Source organism: Pithys albifrons, chromosome 3 (assembly GCF_047495875.1).
Source record: "Pithys albifrons albifrons isolate INPA30051 chromosome 3, PitAlb_v1, whole genome shotgun sequence".
NCBI lineage: Eukaryota > Metazoa > Chordata > Aves > Passeriformes > Thamnophilidae > Pithys > Pithys albifrons.
Window position 1 is genome coordinate 41,163,902 of NC_092460.1, and position 18,613 is coordinate 41,182,514.

An 18,613-nucleotide genomic window follows, 5' to 3' on the forward strand; every position below is an offset into this window, starting at 1 on the left:
TATTAATGCGATCAGAGAAATAGTGGGAAAAAATGGGATTTTTTGACATGTTTTAAAATCTCTCTTTTCAGTATAATTTAGAAAAGAGTGGTGCTTTCTGCTTTCCCATTCAAGATACTCCATGCTGTTAAACAATATTTCCTGCCACAATAGGCAGAAGGATTCAATGAGCCTTGTCATTTTATATTCTAGAACCATGGAATAATTGAGATTGGAAAGGACCTTTAAAGGCCAGTTAGCCCAATCCCACTGCAATGAGCAGGGACATTTTCAACTAGATCATGTTGCTCAGAACCCCATCCAGCCTTGAATTCTTCCAGGGATGGGGCCTCCACCACCTCTCTGGGCAACCTGTGCCAGGGCCTCTCCACCCTCATTGTAAAAAACTTCTTCCTTATATCTGGTCTGAATCCACCTTTTGGTTTAAAGCCATCCCCCGTTGTCCTACCACAACAGACCTTACTAAAAACTGTCCCCATCTTTCTTATAGGCCCTAAATACTAAAAGGCTCCCTGAAGCCTTCTCTTCTCCAGGCTGAACAATCCCAACTCTCCCAGCCTTTCCTCCCAGCAGAGCTGCTCCATCCCTCTGATTATCTTGGTGGTCTCCTCTGGACTTGCTCCAACAGGTCCATTCCTATGTTCTTTAAGGCATTCTGCATGGCATTGCCATTGAGCCCTGGGCTCGACTTTTATGTTTGCAAAAACTTTGGCAAACCTTCAGGTTGGAAAATTTGGAGTGAAAACCAAGTCTTTTTCCTGATGAATTTCGAAAAATTGCTTAGCAAGGAGAAACCCAAATCTTAAATACTGTGCTGTGGCTTCCCAGTTAAAACTGTATATACCCTATATATAATTATATAATCCTATATAATGGGGCAACAGCTACCAACAAAGAGAGGGCTGTATCCAGTCACAGCCATGAGGTGGGAAACTCCTTTCCCACTTGTGCCCAGGTCCGTGGGGGAGAATTCATGCTTGGTCTCTCACATCGCTTTGCTAAATAAGCAAAATAACCACCAGAGGGCAATGATGATACTAATAATAGCTAATTAAAAACGGCAGTACCCAGCCTTAGGAGGCCAGACTCTTTTAACCTCCATAGGCGTTAAGCGGCCTTCAGATTGCAGAATAGAATTATAGAATCATAGAATGGTTTGGATTGGAAGGGACATTAAAGATCATGTAATTCCAATCCCCTGCCATGGACAGGGACACCTTCCACTAGCCCGGGATGCTTAGAGCCCCATCCAGCCTGGCCTTAGACACTCCCAGGAATGGGGCAGCCACAGCTTCTTTGGGAAACATGTACGTCTGGGTGTCCCTCCTCTGGCCTCCCTGCCACAGCTCCATGTCCTTGCTGTGCTGGGCCCCAAGGCCGGAGGCAGTTCTGCAGGGGGGGTCTCCACAGGGTGGGGGGGTCTCCCCAGGGTGGGGGTTCTGGGTGCCAGCACTGACACTGATGCTGCCCTTGGCCCTGAACATGGTTAACACAGAATCACTGACTAAAGGAGAGAAAACAAATATTAAGAGGGATTTAGAGTCAACACACTACCAAAAATGTATAAAATTTTATTCTAGGAATACATTAAACTATTGTGCACAGCACATACATATAAAAATAGAAGCAATTTCACAAACAATTGATTGGACAGTTTCATGTTCCTTACAAATTTACAGTCTCAATCGTGAGTCCGTATTGAGTCAGAATATGAGGTATTTTTAGTGAAAAAAAAGTAATCTGAGAACTTTGGCACCATTTTACTGTGCAAAATAAAATCTTGGAATTGAAATAGTTAGTGAGGTATACAAATATTGCTCTGCTTTTCCAATGTGTGTGTGTGTCTGTGTCTCTGCATGTTTGGGGAAAATACACTTATTTAAAAACATGATTCAGTTCTAATGGGGGTGGATTAAATCTGAAATTGTTATGGGATTTGCCTAAGGAAGAAGAAACCTTGAAAACAGGTATCAGCTCCACAGGAGAATCCTATGGGCAAGCCATGGATGACAGAGGCTGGTGTGGGGCATTCACAGCAATGTTTTCAGAGCTTGTAACCCATGTCATGACCTCCCACTAATGCACACTGAGACAAGACATGCTTTGCAGTTCCTAATTTGGCCCTGGTTTGGGAAATCCCTTTACTTCTATGGGTTTTGTTTATGGAGTCACACACCCATGAAACTTTTCTTTTGGAAGAAGGTTTTGTGTAAGGGTTTGACAGATGATGTTCATATTCTCTCCACAGCCTCCATACCGTGTACATTAGGCTTTCAAATGATTTAGGTTGTGTCAGATCAACAAATTTATTCTGAGGGGTGAAAAAGGTATGGTGGACTTCTTAAATCCTTCTTCTTCCAGGCAGGTGATAATGGACATAGCATATTAGTCAGTATTCCTGGCTTTGGGAGACTTGTTTTGGTTTCAGCCTTGACTTCAATGTTGATCTGGCTCAAACTGATGTGCAATAAGGGAAAAAGCAGTATTGTAGAGAGTAACTCAGCAGAGTGGCTGATGGGGCTTTCCAAATGCCCACTCAAACTGCATCTGCAAGGGCCTGCAGTTCTTAGGAACAATCTCAGCCCAGCAGGCTGTGTCCGAACAGATTTATAGAAACACAGAATCATTAAGGTTGCGAAAGACCTCCAAGATCATCAAGCCCAACCTTTGATTACCACCTTGTCACCCAGACCAGGCACTGAGTGCCCCATCCAGTTGTTCCTTAGACACATCCAGGGATGGGAACTCCACCACCTCCCTGGGCAACCCCTTGCAATGCCTGACTACCCTTTCAATGAAGAAATTCTTCCTGATGTCCAACCTGAACCTCCCTTGGCGCAGCTTGAGGCTGTTTCCTCTTGTCCTGACTTCTTGTGACCTGGTTTATGGGTTTTATGGTTTTTATGGTTTTTTTCTTGACCAGTGTGTTGAAAACAAAGTCGGTGAGTCTGAGTCTCACCTTTTCTGTCAGCTGTCCCACTGCTGGGCAGCACTGGCAACAGTGAATTTCCCTAGGCTGGTTTAACAGGGACCAGACTTCATCCCACCCTCAGGACACTGATTTAGCTGTAGGTAGAAACAAACTTGCATGCCAGCATTCAAACCGTGTTACTACATCCATGTACTCTTCCATCCTTCTTCAAACTTCATTTCAAGGACAATTAGGAATATAACACCAGGATACAGGTTGCCACTTAATGTAGTTCAGCACAGCTGTAGTCTTCCTACCTGTACCTCTAGGGACTCCATGTGACTGTCTGATACCCTCCTAACTTTCCTCTGACCCACTATCTCCACTCAGAATACCCTGATTTTTCTCTTAAAATGCAATTTTTTCCAAAGCAAATTGCTTGTTGTGGATGAACTAAGTGTGTCAACTTGAATTCTCTCTAGATGCTACAAGACCAGAAAATTAAGAGTAACTCCTTTCCTTTCAAAGCATCATCCAAAGCATCTCGTTCATGCCCTGTAAGCAGCATTGCACTCTTTTTTCTCTTCATTTACACTGTGATCACCACTTACATTTAAGCCAAATAAATTCAAGTATAAATCACACAAAATATGCTGGAAAACTGTTTCTTTTTCTCAAAACAATTGCCTTGACAGCTTTGAGGACTCTTGGCTGTAGGTACATCCTTTTGGGTGTGTTCTTTGGGCCAAATCTTCTGCACCTCTGAACTGATAGACTTGCTATGCTGATTTACTGCAGCTGAGGGTCTGGCCCTGACAGTGTTTGTCATGCATGTCAGAAGGCTCAAATTCATCACGAATAGACACCCTCTGCAAATAGAATGGCATGTCAAGGCTGGACAGAGCCCCACTTTGGCTGGATGGGGGAGATAATCTTGCACTCAGAGATTCCCTCCTGCAGCAGCATAGCCCATCTATGCTGAAAATGCTCCTGCTCTGACATTGCATTGAATCTAGTTTCAAATTTAGGAGCATGCCATCAGTGCAAGAATTCCAAGGCTTCTTGTGACTGACATTTATAGTGACTATTGACTTAGAACCTCTCAAAATACTCTTTCAAAGGCACAGAGAATGCAGCTTCATTGGTGATCTGGAAAAAGGTCGTCAAAATAGCAAGGCAAGGTCGTGCCCCATTTGTACAGCTTTGAAGAGTGTTTCACATGGCTTGCTGTGTTCTTTTTGAAACTGATGCTTTGCAAGTGACAGAAATTGGGATTATGGCACAAATTCCTCTGTCCCAGCCTGGGAAGGTTTGCTTATGTGGCCTTCTTCTTTCTCTGTTCCTTCATACCTCATGAGGTATGAGAGAGAAGAACCAAATATATCTAAGGCAGTAAATAGAAAATTCAAAGCAGAGAAGTTTTCTAAAATAGCCCTTTGCAGGAAGCTTCTATGGATTTAGTTCTAGTTCTTAGAGATTAACAAGGTTCAGCCTAAATGAAACACAGTGCCTCTAAATATTTCTGTTCTTTTATATGTATATGGTTATAAAGGCACCTGAGCTTCGAGAGACTGGGATGATTGATTCATTAAAATATGTAATTACATAGATACACACTCACACATCCCAAGTCTATATATACACAAGTATTTATATTAAAGATGTACACATCTATATTTGAGGTAAGTCTAAACTAAGCTCACAAAATGCCATTCAAAATCCTCAGCTCCAAATAAGTTTTGCCCTTGGGACCCATCTGTGATTTATCCTGTGGCCCTTCCTATGGGAAGCTGATTGTAGGTCTTCATTTTCCCTCCAGGACCAGAGGGCCCCTGGGGATAAACAGTTGTGGAACTGGCACTTTATTGAGCAAAATAGGCTGAGGACTTTCTAAGACAGGACACAGTGTGTAGAAGGGGAGGTGCAGGCAGATATTCAGATGGAGTAAACTGCCTGAAGCTTTGTTGGAGCAAAATCAGCTGGTGATTTGGCCCATGATATGTAAACAGCTCGCTATGAAAGGTTATTATCTGAGGTAAATAATATTATTTAGTAAATAACCTATGGTTGATTGGATGGATGCCCACAGCCATTCCAAACACTTCTTTTGTATACTTTTCTTCCAAATCCTTTGCACTCCAGCTTTTTCCTCTGTACAGCACCAAAGGAGGCACAGAGCCATGTAAAATTTGTACAGAGTAGAAGAGAAGCAACATCATATTACAAATGCTATGTGATGAATCTAGTACAAATACTTCTATCCAAATATACACATACATATACAGCTTTTTTTTTCAATGACCAGTATAAATACTTTACCTGGGAGATTATTCTCCATGTGCAAAATGAAACAGTTTTTCCTGGGTTTTAATCTTCTTGTGTTCATATTCTGGGTAAGAAGTGGGTCACTGTCATGGCAGGAGAAACCTTGTTTCCTCTCTTCACTCTCCCATGTTTGCTGAGGGCTATGTAAGCACCATGATAAGCCTTTGATTCATAGGCATTGTAGTTGTTGGGCAGCAAAGTCTCCTTGAATTTACACTCATCTTGGAAAACAGCCTGGAGAAGAGCGAGGGGAGGGGGGTGGGAGGACAAAGCAGGTACAATAAACATTTCACAAAAGCCTAGGTCACTTTTCCTGCTCCCCTTTTTACAGAAGGGCTTGTTGCAGGGAGCAACAGGTGGTGCTGCAGCGACTGCATCCAACAATAAATCTGCCTCCTCGGTGCTAATTTGGTGTCAGATGAACTCAGATGCCACCTGTCCACATGATGGACTGTGCACTTCCTGCAGCAGATCGAGTGAAGTCATTATAAATCAGGGATTTCTTTATTTTATTTGCAATTAAAGATGTCTGCCAGCGCCATGCGTTTTTGTACCTTTATTTAATACCTTCCCTCTGCCAGAAGTCCTGTAATTTATAAAAAAACCCTACATGTTGGCTGTCAAAACCTTCAGTTCTCTCACAAACACCAATGTCCAGGGAGAACTGCTTTCTTGAACAAGAGATTTCATTAGCAATAAATCTTTTCTTTGATATTTAACTATGCAGCAGGTTCTAAGCTGGAAAAAAAGTTTTTCTCCACGTCACATCATGTAAATTCAAAGAGACAGGGTTATCTGGGAGAGGGAGCAGGGACAAGCAGGCGACAAATGCAGAGGAAATTAAAAGAGAAAGCAGAATAATTCTTTGACTTTAAATGTCATGTGAGACGCCACCAGTGCTGTGCTATTTGGACACCTGTGTGATAATACCATTCAAAGCTTGTTGTGAGAGGGAAAATGCACACCTCTTACAGCTTTAAAAGTGTCTGTGAAGATTAAAAAAACTGTATTGAAACAGGGGAGGAAAAAAAATCAAAGGGAGCTCTGAAGGCAGAGCCTGCATTTCTGTAGGAAGACCCAGCCAAACTCAGCTGTTGGGCTTGTAGCACTTTTTAGGTGCTTGTGAGGAGACATGACTGCAAAAATATTCCTGGGGTGGAATCTCAAAATGTTCCATTGTCCTTATCCATGTGAGAAGGAATCAGGTTAGGAATAGCTATGGGGCTATGGGTCCTTCACAAGGTTTGGCATTTTATTAAGCAACTGAAACACTTTGTTGAAATCACAGCTGTTTCAAAGGAAAGCACTTTGCTGTTCCTTAGCAAAAGAGATCAGTGCTGTTCCCTGCTTTGAGATGGGCTGCTTTTGCCTATTGCCCCAAATCTGCTTCCTAAAAACACTTTTACTGCTGAATGTTGAGGCTGAGATGTCTTGTTCATACCTCAAAATAAATTGCATTTAGATAGAATACTACCTAGATGAGGACAATGGTGATGGTATTTCAGTGTGATTTTCATTCCATTCTTCATAGAGTTTTCTCTCTCTTCGTGGCTGATCTCACAAAACTGATAATTAAAATAACCCCAGCCACATATGTTGCCCTTGTAGGGCAGACTTCCTATTTACTCTCCATGCTGTGGTTGTTTTTGATAGCGGGAAGCATGTGGTCATTATTTTACTAATATCTCTAACAGTACCTTGGCTACACACAATTCATTGCAAAAGGGAATTAACAGCACTGAGTTTTGCTAGAACATGTTTGCAGCACTCAGGCCTTAGGAGAAGCCACCTAATTAATCTGTATTATTTGCAGAATACATTCAGTTTCCCAGGGTGCTCCCTATACAGTCTTACTGGAAAGCTTTAAAATACCAGACCTCAAACAGCATTAAAAACACCAATGGCACCAGGCTGGGCATGTTCCCTGTAGCTGAAAGGCTGTTTCCTCTGCTTGAAATCACAGATTTCCATGAAGAAAAAACCCCAACCACACAAAAAACAAAATACCAAACCAAACAGATGCACTCTAAAAGCTTTGCAGTCTTTGTTTAAACCTTGAACCAGTGTTTGCACTTGTACTCACCGTTCCATACAACCTGCCCTTGCTGTTCATTGCAATGAAGAGAGCACTTTTCACCCCAAGCAGGCTGACAACACCTCTTTCTACAGTGGAGATCTCGAAGAGACCTGCAAAACAAGACATCCCACAGGAGTGTTTTCCCAGAATCTAGAGCTAATCCAAGGCAATTCAGATATCATTTATTTATTTTAAAATCCTAAGGAACCTTTCATATTTTCTCTGTTAGAATTATCTTCCCAGTCTAGCAAAATTGATCTTGTCTTTTCCACATGCCATAGGACTTGAAAATAATTATTCTGGAATTTTAGTCACACACTGTGTAGTCCTTTTGTTCTGTCTGACTCTTTTGATCTGTCAAACTCTTAGTCTTTCTCACAAGTAAATTATTTTTATCTAATATGCTATACTTGCAGAGGGTTTGTTATCAGCCTTAGAGGAGTGTGGCTTACTATTTTGAAGTCCCACATGACATCTTAGCCGCAAAAGATTTTAGTAACTGCCCTCTACAAGAAATTCAAATCCATATGACTAATGCTTTCCTTTATTTTTACAGTTACAGAACAGCACCCCCAAGAAGGAACAAACCAGGAACAGCAAGCCCCTTCCATGGGACACATTGAGTGTTCCAAAAATACTGGTCAGCTGGGATTCAAAAATCATTCTTTGGCACTCCAAAGAGAGCCACAACCTCCTGGATTCAAAAGGCAAATGAGAAGGTGAGCAGTGAGAAAATGCAGCAGAACAGTCAATTTTTAACCTGTTTCGATTGTTTTTAATTTGTGCAGTAAAGAAGAGTAAAAATAAATTCTACCTCAATTTGTCTCAGCCTTTGTGCCATATTTCAGCCCGGAGGGTTCTGATGTTTATTCATCCCAGAGACTTTCAAAAGGCAACAGACGTAGCACAGCTTAATAATACCAAGTAATAACATTTGCATTCTATGAAGGGTCATTACTCGAGTTCACAGCAATTAAGTGACATCTATTCTATGGCATTTGTGGATGCAACTCACTGTATTGGTTCTCATTGTGAACTCCGCTTATCCTTCCGTCTGGGAGGATTTGAAGGTGGAACCCGATGCCCACGTTGCAGTAAAGCCTCCGCTGCCTCTTGATTCCTAGCAAATAGTCACTCTCCCAGTTCACGTCTGCCTTCTCCCCTGACATCCCAGCAATGGACCTGGACAACAGAGATTGCCATTCTCTTTCCAGCAATGTGCCATTAGTTCTGCTTACAACAGGATGTGTGGAAGCAATCCCAGCCAGGAAGCCCAGGAGGATGAAAGTGGGGAACGTCCGGTGAGCAGCGGCTTCGCAGGACATAGTGATGAGGAGTCTTTGTGCAGGGGCCATCCGATTCACCTCCTGGGCACGTGGTCAGAATTAATGGCCCTAAAAATACCCTCCTTCTTGTTTTTCTCCCTTCAGCATGGTGGCAGGGGCTTATTTTTGGAAAGCAAACAGAGATTGCTGACCTGAAACTAAAGCCCGAGAGCCGTTGTTTTGGAAGCAGAGACAGGCCAGCAGGACTCAAACTGGTGGGGACCATGTTTTGTAGATCCTGCTCTCCAGTGGGCAGCCTGGGTTATATTTGACTGAGCCATCTTTATAGTGCAGGGGCTGCCCCTCCCCACATCATCACTCTGACATCAACAGCTTGCCAAAGGTAAGCCTTGCCACGGCTGTAACACTAACCTGCCATCCTCCCCGGCTGGCTGGGCTTTGATGAATGCTGTCACCCAAGCATGGAAGCAGGAGTGGGATTTCATTGGCTGTGGGAAGCAAAGGAGTCAAAATGGCTGCGTGGTCAGAAGCCTCACAGCTTCCTTATTTAGAGGAGAAGGTGTAAAAACAGTTGTGGACCTCATCAGTGAGCAATGAGAAGTTTGCAGCCACTTCCTTGGTGGCACGATCACCAGGCATCACAGTATTTGTGGATAATGGGCTCCAAGAGGCCACTGCTGGTTTTATACACACCCAGCAAACCCAAGGCGTCTCTTCCTAAGCGATCCACATGCTAAAGCTTTGCCTGTACCTCTCAAAGGAGCACTCCTGGCTGGTTAACAGAGAGGTAAGCCATGCTAAAGGGAGAGGAAGCCCCTGGGCTTGCTCCTGCTGCTTTTATTGCAGTGGCAATTCTGCTGAGCAGGGCATGCAGGCTGATCATTGATCCCTGCAGTGACACGTAGCTGGAAACATTAAATGTTCATGTTGGTCACTGAGGTGACTTCCAAACGATCACATTTATCTGGGGAGGTTGTGTGCCTCCTGCAGGGCTGCAATTGTGTTTGTATGTGCAAGACAAGGACCTGGGTAATTCAAAAAGAGGAAAAAGGAAAATGGCTCCAGCTCCCTCCTGTTTCACCATCTCCTTTCCCCAAGACCAAATACTTTTTTTTTAATAACATATGACTATCCTAATTTACCTCTCCTTCCATCTGTCTCACTTGTTTCCCCTCATTTTGAACTGGTGCTGTTTCAGCTTCTCTGTGGCTACACAGATTAGTCTTTTACCTTAGCTGGTTTCACAGGAGTTATGAAGATATTAATCAGAGGAAAACAGCAGATATTTAGACCAGTATTTTTGCCAATATGTCTGTCAGATTTTCACAGTTGGGGACCTGCACCTTCTGTGTAATTTGAGAGGCCATGCTAACAGGAAGGGTACCTCGAAGTGTAACTGAACTGAGCACACCCAGCACGACAGAGTTTGACATCAGGAGTGGTGTAACCTGAGGTCTGAGCCACTGCAACCCCCCCCAGCACAAGCCCTGGGAATGAAGGGCAGCCCATGGCAACCCCAGGCAGGTGAGCAGCAGATCCAGTGATGGGTGTGATCCCAGCTGCTCTCTTGAGAGAGGCTCAGATGTGAAATAATTGGGAACCACTGGACTAGACCCTGGGCCAGGTGACATTTCAAAGCCCCTGTGCCTTTGCTGAATTAGCACTTGGAATATGACAGAATCACAGAATATCCTCAGTTGGAAGGGACACACAAGGATCATCCAAGTCCAGCTCCTGGCTCTGCACAGGATGACCCCAACAATCCCACTATGTGCCTGAGAGCGTTGTCCAAACACTTCTGGAAGGAACTCTGGCAAGTTTGGTGTTGTCACCAAAGGAAGCGTATCTTCTGCCTTTTGTTCACAAAGAAATTCTTCAGATCCTTTTCTCAGCCTACTTCATCTCATGAGTTTTCATGTATGCAAAGTGTATACATAAGTGTTTGGAATTAATATTACTTGTATTTTATGTCCCCTTAGCCTTTACGAGGCCAACAACAGTGGGAAACAAAGCTCAGGGTCATTTTTATGAGCATAGAGAACTCATTTCTCAGCTTCTGTTATGCTACAATCTGAAGACCTGCCCATTCCCAATGCATTGACTCCTGGAAATACTGCCTAGAGCCATCACTGTCTGTAAAAATATGTGTTCTAATATTTCCTTTCCATTTTCCCGCCCTAGAGAACATTTCAAGTGTAATGGGTGCAGAGCTGGACTTCCATCATCAGCTTTAACCACTTTTTAATCACCTTTATGTCTCATTCATCAGGTTTCTCATAGCAAGCACAAGCCATGGGCTAAAAGAGCTTCTCCAACTTGTGCTGGCACATCTGGTGCTGCAGATTCCCTGCAAGATGTTCTGATGGCCCAAGTCTAAGGAACACTTTGTGTGATGCACTGTGTCTCATCCCAGTACTCTCGATCCCAGAACAAATACCAAACAGTAGGACAAAAAAAACCAAACCAGGATAAATTCCAACAAGTCTATGGGATGCACTTTTAGTCAGCCCAGCTGCAAAGTGACTGCTGAGAGCCACAGTGAGCCAGGGGACAGCCTTGCTCTGGTGGTTTCTTGTTGAGCAAGGAACACTCTGTATGGAAAGGGTGGCCAGATTCCTTACAAAAAATCAGGGCTTCTCCTGCTTGGTCTGAAAAGCAAACAACTAAAAATTGTAATTTCCTTGGGACAGCTGGCCCTTATAAAACCAGGAGTCTTGGTATCTGGCCTAAGACTAAGTGTTGTGTAGCAGAGAGATAAAGTGAATCCTGCAGCCTCTTGATGCTCAATAATTTTGCATCAGAGCTGGAATGGGTCTGGAACCATCTTGAAGTCAGATCTGTGGCCAGCAGTTTGCTGAATATCTGTGTATTAGCATATGAAGATGATTCAACAAGGCAAGTCTTGTTTGCTCTAAAAGATGTCTCATTCTGATCAAACTTGTCCTCTTGGCCTGTGAAGAAAGGGCCATAAAACACATGGTAACCTTCTGATTTTCAGGCAGCATGTTGCCCTGGTTCCATGTGCCTTCATGGAAGGCATCAAGGGAGACACCAATAGCATTTGCAGGAAAATAAACCCTGTGAACTCCAAAATGGGAAAAAATTTACTTCAATAATCAACCTTCACTTTTGTGAAATCCTAAGACCCATGATGATCGTGCTTACAGCCTAATTAAAGTAACAAGTTTTCATTGTCAGTATTTTAGTGCAATATTAAAATAATCCCCCAGCATGGATCCACTTTCAGATAGTCTAAGAAAAGTCCTGCAGCTGAGTAGTAACATGATAGGGATGCAGAGCATGTCTGTCAAAAACATGCACAATGACTTAGGGTCCTAAGCTCCATTTTCAAACCTCTTAAAAGTCTCTCCCTATTTAAGGCCTGGAAAGAGCACACCCTCATTCAGAAGGACAGGCTAAAATTGTTTACCTTGCCTGTGAAGACCCAGGCCGGTGGTGGACAGAGGAGAAAGGAGATTTCCAGGTGACAAATCTGACCAGGTAAGTGTTGCAGGCTCTGGACAACTTGCATTAAACTCTGTAAGCCCAAGTATGACCGTGGAGCTCCATCAGACCATCTTTAGGTTGATGGGGTTTGTTGGCCAGTGCGTAGAGATTTATAACACAAATACTGAATGAAATAAGAATTACAGTATGAAAGCAGCATAAAAAACAGTCACAGAATCACAGGATCTGCTGAGTGGGAAGGGACCCACAAGAATCATTGAGTCCGACCCTCAGACCTGCACAGGACCATCCCCAAGAGTCACACCCTCTGCCTGAGAGTATCAAATACAGCAAGGGTTGCAGGGCTGGGCCATATTGACAATCAGGGACCCACCAATAGCCATAAAACTTGTACACACTGAGGAGTGTGTTGCTGGCATCAAGACTAATTTGGATAGGGCCACAGCACAGGGGATTAATCAGCAGAAGACCTGAGCTCTGGTAGCAGGAGAGGAACAAAAAGGGTCATAGCACACTGAGTTTGTTGTTTCTCTTCCTGTTATCCAAGAGAAGGGTGGATTTGTTGTTATACCAATACCTAGAATGAGTAAACAAAACAGACAGCAATCTTGCCTGAGAATCTTGGGGACTAATAAGCTCTTGGAGGCAAACAAACTTCTGAACCAAAACTGTCACTTCACTGCAGCAGCTGACTCTTAAAATGTAGAGGAAACTTGTTCAGACACAGGTGTTTGCCATCACCATCTTTCTACTATTTTTTTGAGGGAAGCGGGGAAAAGGATCTAGACCCAAAGGAAACTGTGGAGGATTTAGGACTAGGGAGATTCTACATTCCTAGGAAAAAAAAATCTTTTTGTTGTTTATTCATGCTAAATTCATTTCTGAAGAGGGAATGTCAAGAACAGATACAGTCAAATGTACCCATCTTTGTGTCCTGAGGTGGCTGTGTGTGTCTCCCCATGTCTTACAGGAGCAGGAATGACTGTCAGAAGACAGAGTGGTGACTCCATGATGAACTTGTGGCTTCCCAACTGGTGCTGTGCCCACCAGCCCACGCTGCTTCTCTCATCACCTCCTCAGCTGTTCCCACTCTGCAGGGACAGGCAGTCCAAGGGTAAAAGGCTGAGCTGCAAAAAACAGAAGTGACAGCTTCCAGCCCTCAGTGGGATGTTTAGTTATTTATTAGAAGAGAGGAATGAGACAGTGAGTGTTTAATTTGGTTTTAGTTTGTTATGTGCCTGGTTTTCTCATTAAAGCAGGAACAGTGATGCTAAATGTCATGTGTGAATAACATAATGAATAGGAGAGCAAAAAACCCCTTGTTTTTATTGTTGGCAGGGATGAGATTTTGTCCAGTAGCCCAACTGACCGGATCTCTGTGTGATTCCTGACCATGGAAACTACTCAGATTAAATGGTGTAATCCAGTGTAGATTATTACAGGCAATTTCTGCCTTTTTCCAGGTAACTTCCTTGTGTTGTGTATCGTTAGTTCAATTGAGGACTTTCTTTCTCTTGCATGTCAACTGTTCATCTCTTGGTCTGGATCCTTCCTCATATTTCAAAGGACAATTCTGAAACCTTTTGTGCATTTCTTGGTTATTTCAAGCTTTTTCCAGACTTGAACCAAAGCATAACAGATGTTTCCAGCACAGCTGGATTGCCCACTTGTCCCCAGGAACTGAGGGAAAGCAACACCACTTCATGTTTTGGCTGCTCTCACGGTATCTGAAGCCTCCAAAATGCCACAGGTCAGACAGGTGTGCTCCCCTTGTTATTGGTTTGCTCTTCCACAGAGGAAGTTGTGAATTACTGAAGTTACCTCTCTTCCAGTGGCACAGACGTTTCCCAATTGAAGCCTGAAAAACAAGTTTAAGTCCATACCCCAAAGCCCTGCAGGCTCTTTCCACCATCAGGTGGATGTCTCAGTGTCCTGGCTGCAGCATCCAGCATGTTTTCTGGGGTGAGGTGTGTGTGCAAAGACCATGTTCCTTTGGTTTCAAAAAATCATAGAATGACTTTGGTTGGAAGAGACATTAAAGATCATCTTGTTCCAAACCCCTTGCCATGGGCAGGGACACCTTCCACTAGCCCAGCTTGCTCAGAGCCCCATCCAGCCTGGCCTTGGACACTTCCACGGATGGGGCAGCCACAGCCTCTCTGGGCAATGTATTTCAGGGCCTGCCCACCCTCACAGGGAAGAGTTTCCTCCTAACATCCAATCTAAACCTGTTCTCTGTCAGTTTGAAGCCATTCCTGCTTGTCCTGTCACTCCAGGCCCTTGGAAATGCTGGAGCATTTGCACATTCCCAGCGACCTAAGAGTGGGTGGAGGGGGAAGCACAATGCACAATCCTCACCCTCCCTGCAGTCAGATCTGGATTTGGGAGAGCTTTATTAAAGGGCATCAAAACTCCAGACTGAGCTAAGTGAACCATGAGGGGGTTTCAAACTCCTGGCTTCTGTCATCAGCCTGAGCTTTCCATGGGATTAAGATTAGGGCTACCTAGATAGAAGGAGTTCAGGGACACAAGGAATGCCATGCTGTGGCTTAGACCAGGACTGAAGATGCAGCTCTGAGCTTAAAGTGGGCAGAGGATGAAGTTTGGAGGGCAGAGATGGGGCTGTACAGACTAATTCCATCCTCACTGCACTCAAGGCTCTGATAAAAGTGTCCTCAAAGACTGGGAATTCCATATCCCTTCTGGACATCCATTCCAGTTCTGAACCACTCTAAAGATTAAATAGTTTTTCCTTATAGAGCCTTATCCTTAAAATTGTTCAAAAGATGGGGTGATATGCTTTCAGTTCCTGGGACCATAAATTGAACAGTTGTCAGCCTGAATTTTCAATGGCTCCAAAGAGTTGTTTTAGCTTAGAGATGGAGCTGGTATTTTCCTTTCATGTTGCTCTTTTTGTGAATCTCTGTAAACAGCCAAACAAGAGTGGGAGGGTAAGGAAGTTTTATCTCATTGTTATTTAGTATAAATACATTGATTCCTGGATCTTAATAAAAGGCACCTGAGGTTATATTGTATATATAGGAATAACAGTAGATTTTTAATACCGTCTTTGAAAATGTCCATATAAAACTATCACCAGAGGTCCAGTAAAACTGCAGGCTGCCCTCTGAGAAAGCTGCCTAGGTGTGTGGCTAAAGCTCAGTTAGCCACCAGAAATTAATCCAAGGGGAAATTCATTAGCTAAATAATGAAAAGTGGCCATTTCGAAAGTGATTCTGCATTCTAGTCAGGTTTGTAGCATAAAGCAAACATAACCTCAGTAATTCAGGTTTTGTTCCTACAGCTGTTTTTCTGAGTAGGAGAAAGAGAAAAGGGTAACTTTTTACTCCTCAAGAGAAGCACAAGAAATATAGCAAAGAAGGCTCAAAGCTATGCCATAGCTTATTGAGGAATTCCAAATTTCCTTGTGATTTTGTACCACGTGTCAGCACATATAGTACCCAGAGTAAAAAACAATATTTAAAAAGCAGGTTGGGTTTCTACCAGAAATGACCTTATTCTTTGACTTCATCTTTTTAACAGTCACTTTTTTATCTGTGTCTGAATCTAGATCACAGATCACAGAATATTCTGAGTTGGAAGAGACCCACAAGGATCATCAAGTCCAACTCTTAAGTGAATGGCTGTTTTGCTCCTAATCCATGGCCACAGAGCTTCCCCCCAAAGGCAAGACCAGTAAATCCAGTTTTAATCTGATTGATTACATTGGTCATTGCATGATATTTTTAAAGCCTGCAAGTCCCATTTTCAGGAAGGAGCCCACCTCTTTGTGTCAGAATGTCTTCTGCTCTCAGTGCATTGAGGGGTCCTTAGTGCTGGTGCCGTCTTCCCACTGGAGTCGGGTTGTGAGTAACTAGAACATCAGTGCCCTCTCTATAAACATCATGAAAGTTTGCAAGTTTTTCTTGTTCAAGACAGCCTCTTTCCTTGCCTTGAAATGATAATTCCTCATACTCCCTCTGATATAACAGTGGCAAATCTGAGCACTAACCAAGTGTTTTGTATTTAAAGCTGCAGCCACCTTGTTATTTCTTTGTCAAGAATCACAGCATAAGGTATTTGTTGTGATGGTTTTTAATATATGGAAGATAAAGATCAGATACCTAAAATATTCTGAAAACCAGTTATAGCTTTAACTGTGACTGAGGTTAAATATAAAAACAAAGTAATTCGTGCTATTAAAAAGCTCAAGTCTTATTTTTATCGTGTGATGTTATGAGGACGTGTTCTAAAACAGCCCAAAGCTCATAGCTACAAGAGCTCCACTTCTGCAATTTTTAACAGCCCAATTAAGTTGGTGCAGCTTCTTGTGCATGTTGTTAGTACAGAATTCTCCCTCTGACACTGCCCAGATCAGGCAGACTCCAGATGATTAAAAACTGGAAGAAGACAGGAGAGGAAAATGCAAGAGCTGAATAATAACATTGAGTTTATTTTTCCCTTGCAAAGACGATTCTCATTTGGACAGGGTCAGGTTGTGATGGGCACCCAGGACTAAGAAATAAAACCATACATTTAATGCATTCATGTAACACTTCTCTTGACATCCCTGTCCATACCATCTGCACTTCTCCAGTTTAAGATTATGCCGCAAATGATGATATGCCACTATTCCAAGCATCCTCTAACCAGAATGTGTATTCCATGCAGGATTAAAGAATAGTTTGCCTGCTGCACACTGGACAGGTGGTATGGAGCAGGGTCAAGGCAGGCATGTAGCAGAGCTCTGAAATTTCCTTTTTGATCAATCCAGCAGTGGAGCATATGTTGGCAGACGGAATGTGTGCTCAGCTTCCTTTAGTGGAGTTTCAGCACTGACCTTTTGCTGCATTCCTCCAGAAGCAGTAAAATGGTGCTGCTTAAGTAAACTGACATATACCATGTGCAGAGCCAGCTGTCTTCTCCAGCCCACCATTTCTCCTACTGTTACAAAAAGCCTGGAGACGAGGCAATGCTGTAATTTCATGTGTAATAACCTGTTGTGAGAACAATGTTGTGAAAATTAATTGCGCTTGTGACATGATAAAATCCACATTAAGGATCGAGAACTGGCCACACGAGTGGATGTTAATAAATCCTTTATTACTGTCTGAATGACACAAACACAGGAAGCACCACCTCCAGTTTGATCCATCCTTACCTCTCTTTGATCGCTTTATGTTTTCCATCCTTTGTTCTTGTCCTGCTTAGTTTTTCTAAGTGTCTGGCAGGTCTGTGTCTGATCCCACTGCAAAAATTAAGATGGACTGTGCAGCAAGCAGGTGACTCAGCAGGCAGTTATTCCTGGGCAGAATGCTTCTTTCAAGAGCTATTTGTGATACCAAGTGCTGCCATCAGTGTGAGCAGACCACAGGGACACAGCCAGATTGCCCCTATTCAGTGCCACTCCACTGCATGCAGATCAAGCTTTCCCAGACAGCCTGCAATTCCAAATACCCCTATTTATGACATGCATTAAATTCCAGGCAGTTGGGCTTGGCTCTCAGAAAGCACTGAATATGTCTCATCTGAAAGCTAACCTGCTTTTAGTTGGGATGCTCAAAAATGAAGACATTGCTTGGTGTTTGGATAGGCAGGAGAGTTCTTTCCTTTATGTGCATGGCCTGAGCTTCTCAAAAGTCACAACTGAATGCATCTTTCCCTATTAAAACCAAAAAAAGGGAGAAAATTAAAAAAGAGATGGATCCAGCATGTATTGTAGAGAGCCTGCACTGCCAAATTCTTGATGCCTTTTTCATAGAATCATAGAATCCTTTGGGTTGGAAGTGACCTTTAAAGGCCATCTAGCCCAACCTCCTGCACTGAGCAGAGACATCTTCAACAGATCAGATTGCTCAGAGCCCTGGACAGCCTGACCTTGAATGTTTCCATGGATGGGGCATCCACCACCTCTCTGGGCAACCTGTCCCACCACCCTCATTGTAAAAGTTGTCCTACTTATATCCAATGTCAGCTGTCCTTTAAGTACTTAAAGGACTTCCCTTCTCCAGGCTGAACAATCCCAACTCTCCCAGCCTTTCCTCCCAGCAATGCTGCTCCATCCCTCTGATTATCTTTGTGTCCCTTCTCTGGCCTCACTGCTGCAGCTCCACATCCTTGCTGTGCTGGGCCCCCAGGGCTGGAGGCAGCTCTGCAGGGGGGAATCTCTCCCAAAAAATTCCTGGTCCCATGACTGAGTGCTGAGGGACACTCTGTCACAACCATCAGGATGTGCTGAGTCACCTGGTGGGTCTCACATCCAGATGAGGGGGCAGGTTGTCCTCATCAATAAATACCTACTTGCCCTAAAATAATTATGTGGAGGAGAAAAACTAGAAAATGTTGTTGTCCTCTTTCAGCAAAAGATTTCCTGCTGAAAACAAAAGTAAGATATAAATGTGCTCCACACAAGTAAAGACTCAGCAGGGCTGAAAGCCCCTTCTTTCAAACTGTATGTGAATTCCCTTCATGAGTTCTGCACATCCCCAAGATTTTTTTTCTTGTTAAAATTAACATGATCTTTTTAATTACAATATAGGTGTGAGA

The 18,613-nt window shown here is 43.3% G+C and overlaps 2 protein-coding genes across 2 annotated transcripts in view; one reads left to right on the forward strand and one right to left on the reverse strand.

Moving 5' to 3' along the window:
- Positions 1-8,141, forward strand: part of TIGAR (TP53 induced glycolysis regulatory phosphatase) — a 38,116-nt gene extending 29,975 nt beyond the window's left edge. The window contains exon 7 of the mRNA XM_071549794.1: positions 7,870-8,141. Within this exon, the coding sequence (XP_071405895.1) occupies positions 7,870-8,028 (159 nt within the window). The 3' untranslated portion in view covers positions 8,029-8,141. The remainder of the gene's footprint in view (positions 1-7,869) is intronic.
- FGF6 (fibroblast growth factor 6) lies at positions 5,294-8,668 on the reverse strand. Its single transcript, XM_071549797.1, has 3 exons — positions 8,329-8,668; positions 7,320-7,423; positions 5,294-5,470 (listed from the first exon to the last, which is right to left on the reverse strand). Exons 1-3 carry the CDS (start codon positions 8,666-8,668, stop codon positions 5,294-5,296), a joined length of 621 nt encoding a protein of 206 aa, XP_071405898.1.
- Positions 8,669-18,613: the final 9,945 nt, after the last annotated feature.

Bases quoted from the DNA above. Each gene is read 5' to 3' on its own strand.
- FGF6 (XM_071549797.1), bottom strand. From the start codon at position 8,668: ATGGCCCCTGCACAAAGACTCCTCATCACTATGTCCTGCGAAGCCGCT. The intron at 7,424-8,328 runs GTGAGTTGCATC...CTTGTTTTGCAG, and splicing joins TCACAATGAGAACCAATACA to GTCTCTTCGAGATCTCCACT. The intron at 5,471-7,319 runs GTGAGTACAAGT...GCTCTTCTCCAG, and splicing joins AGGGCAGGTTGTATGGAACG to GCTGTTTTCCAAGATGAGTG.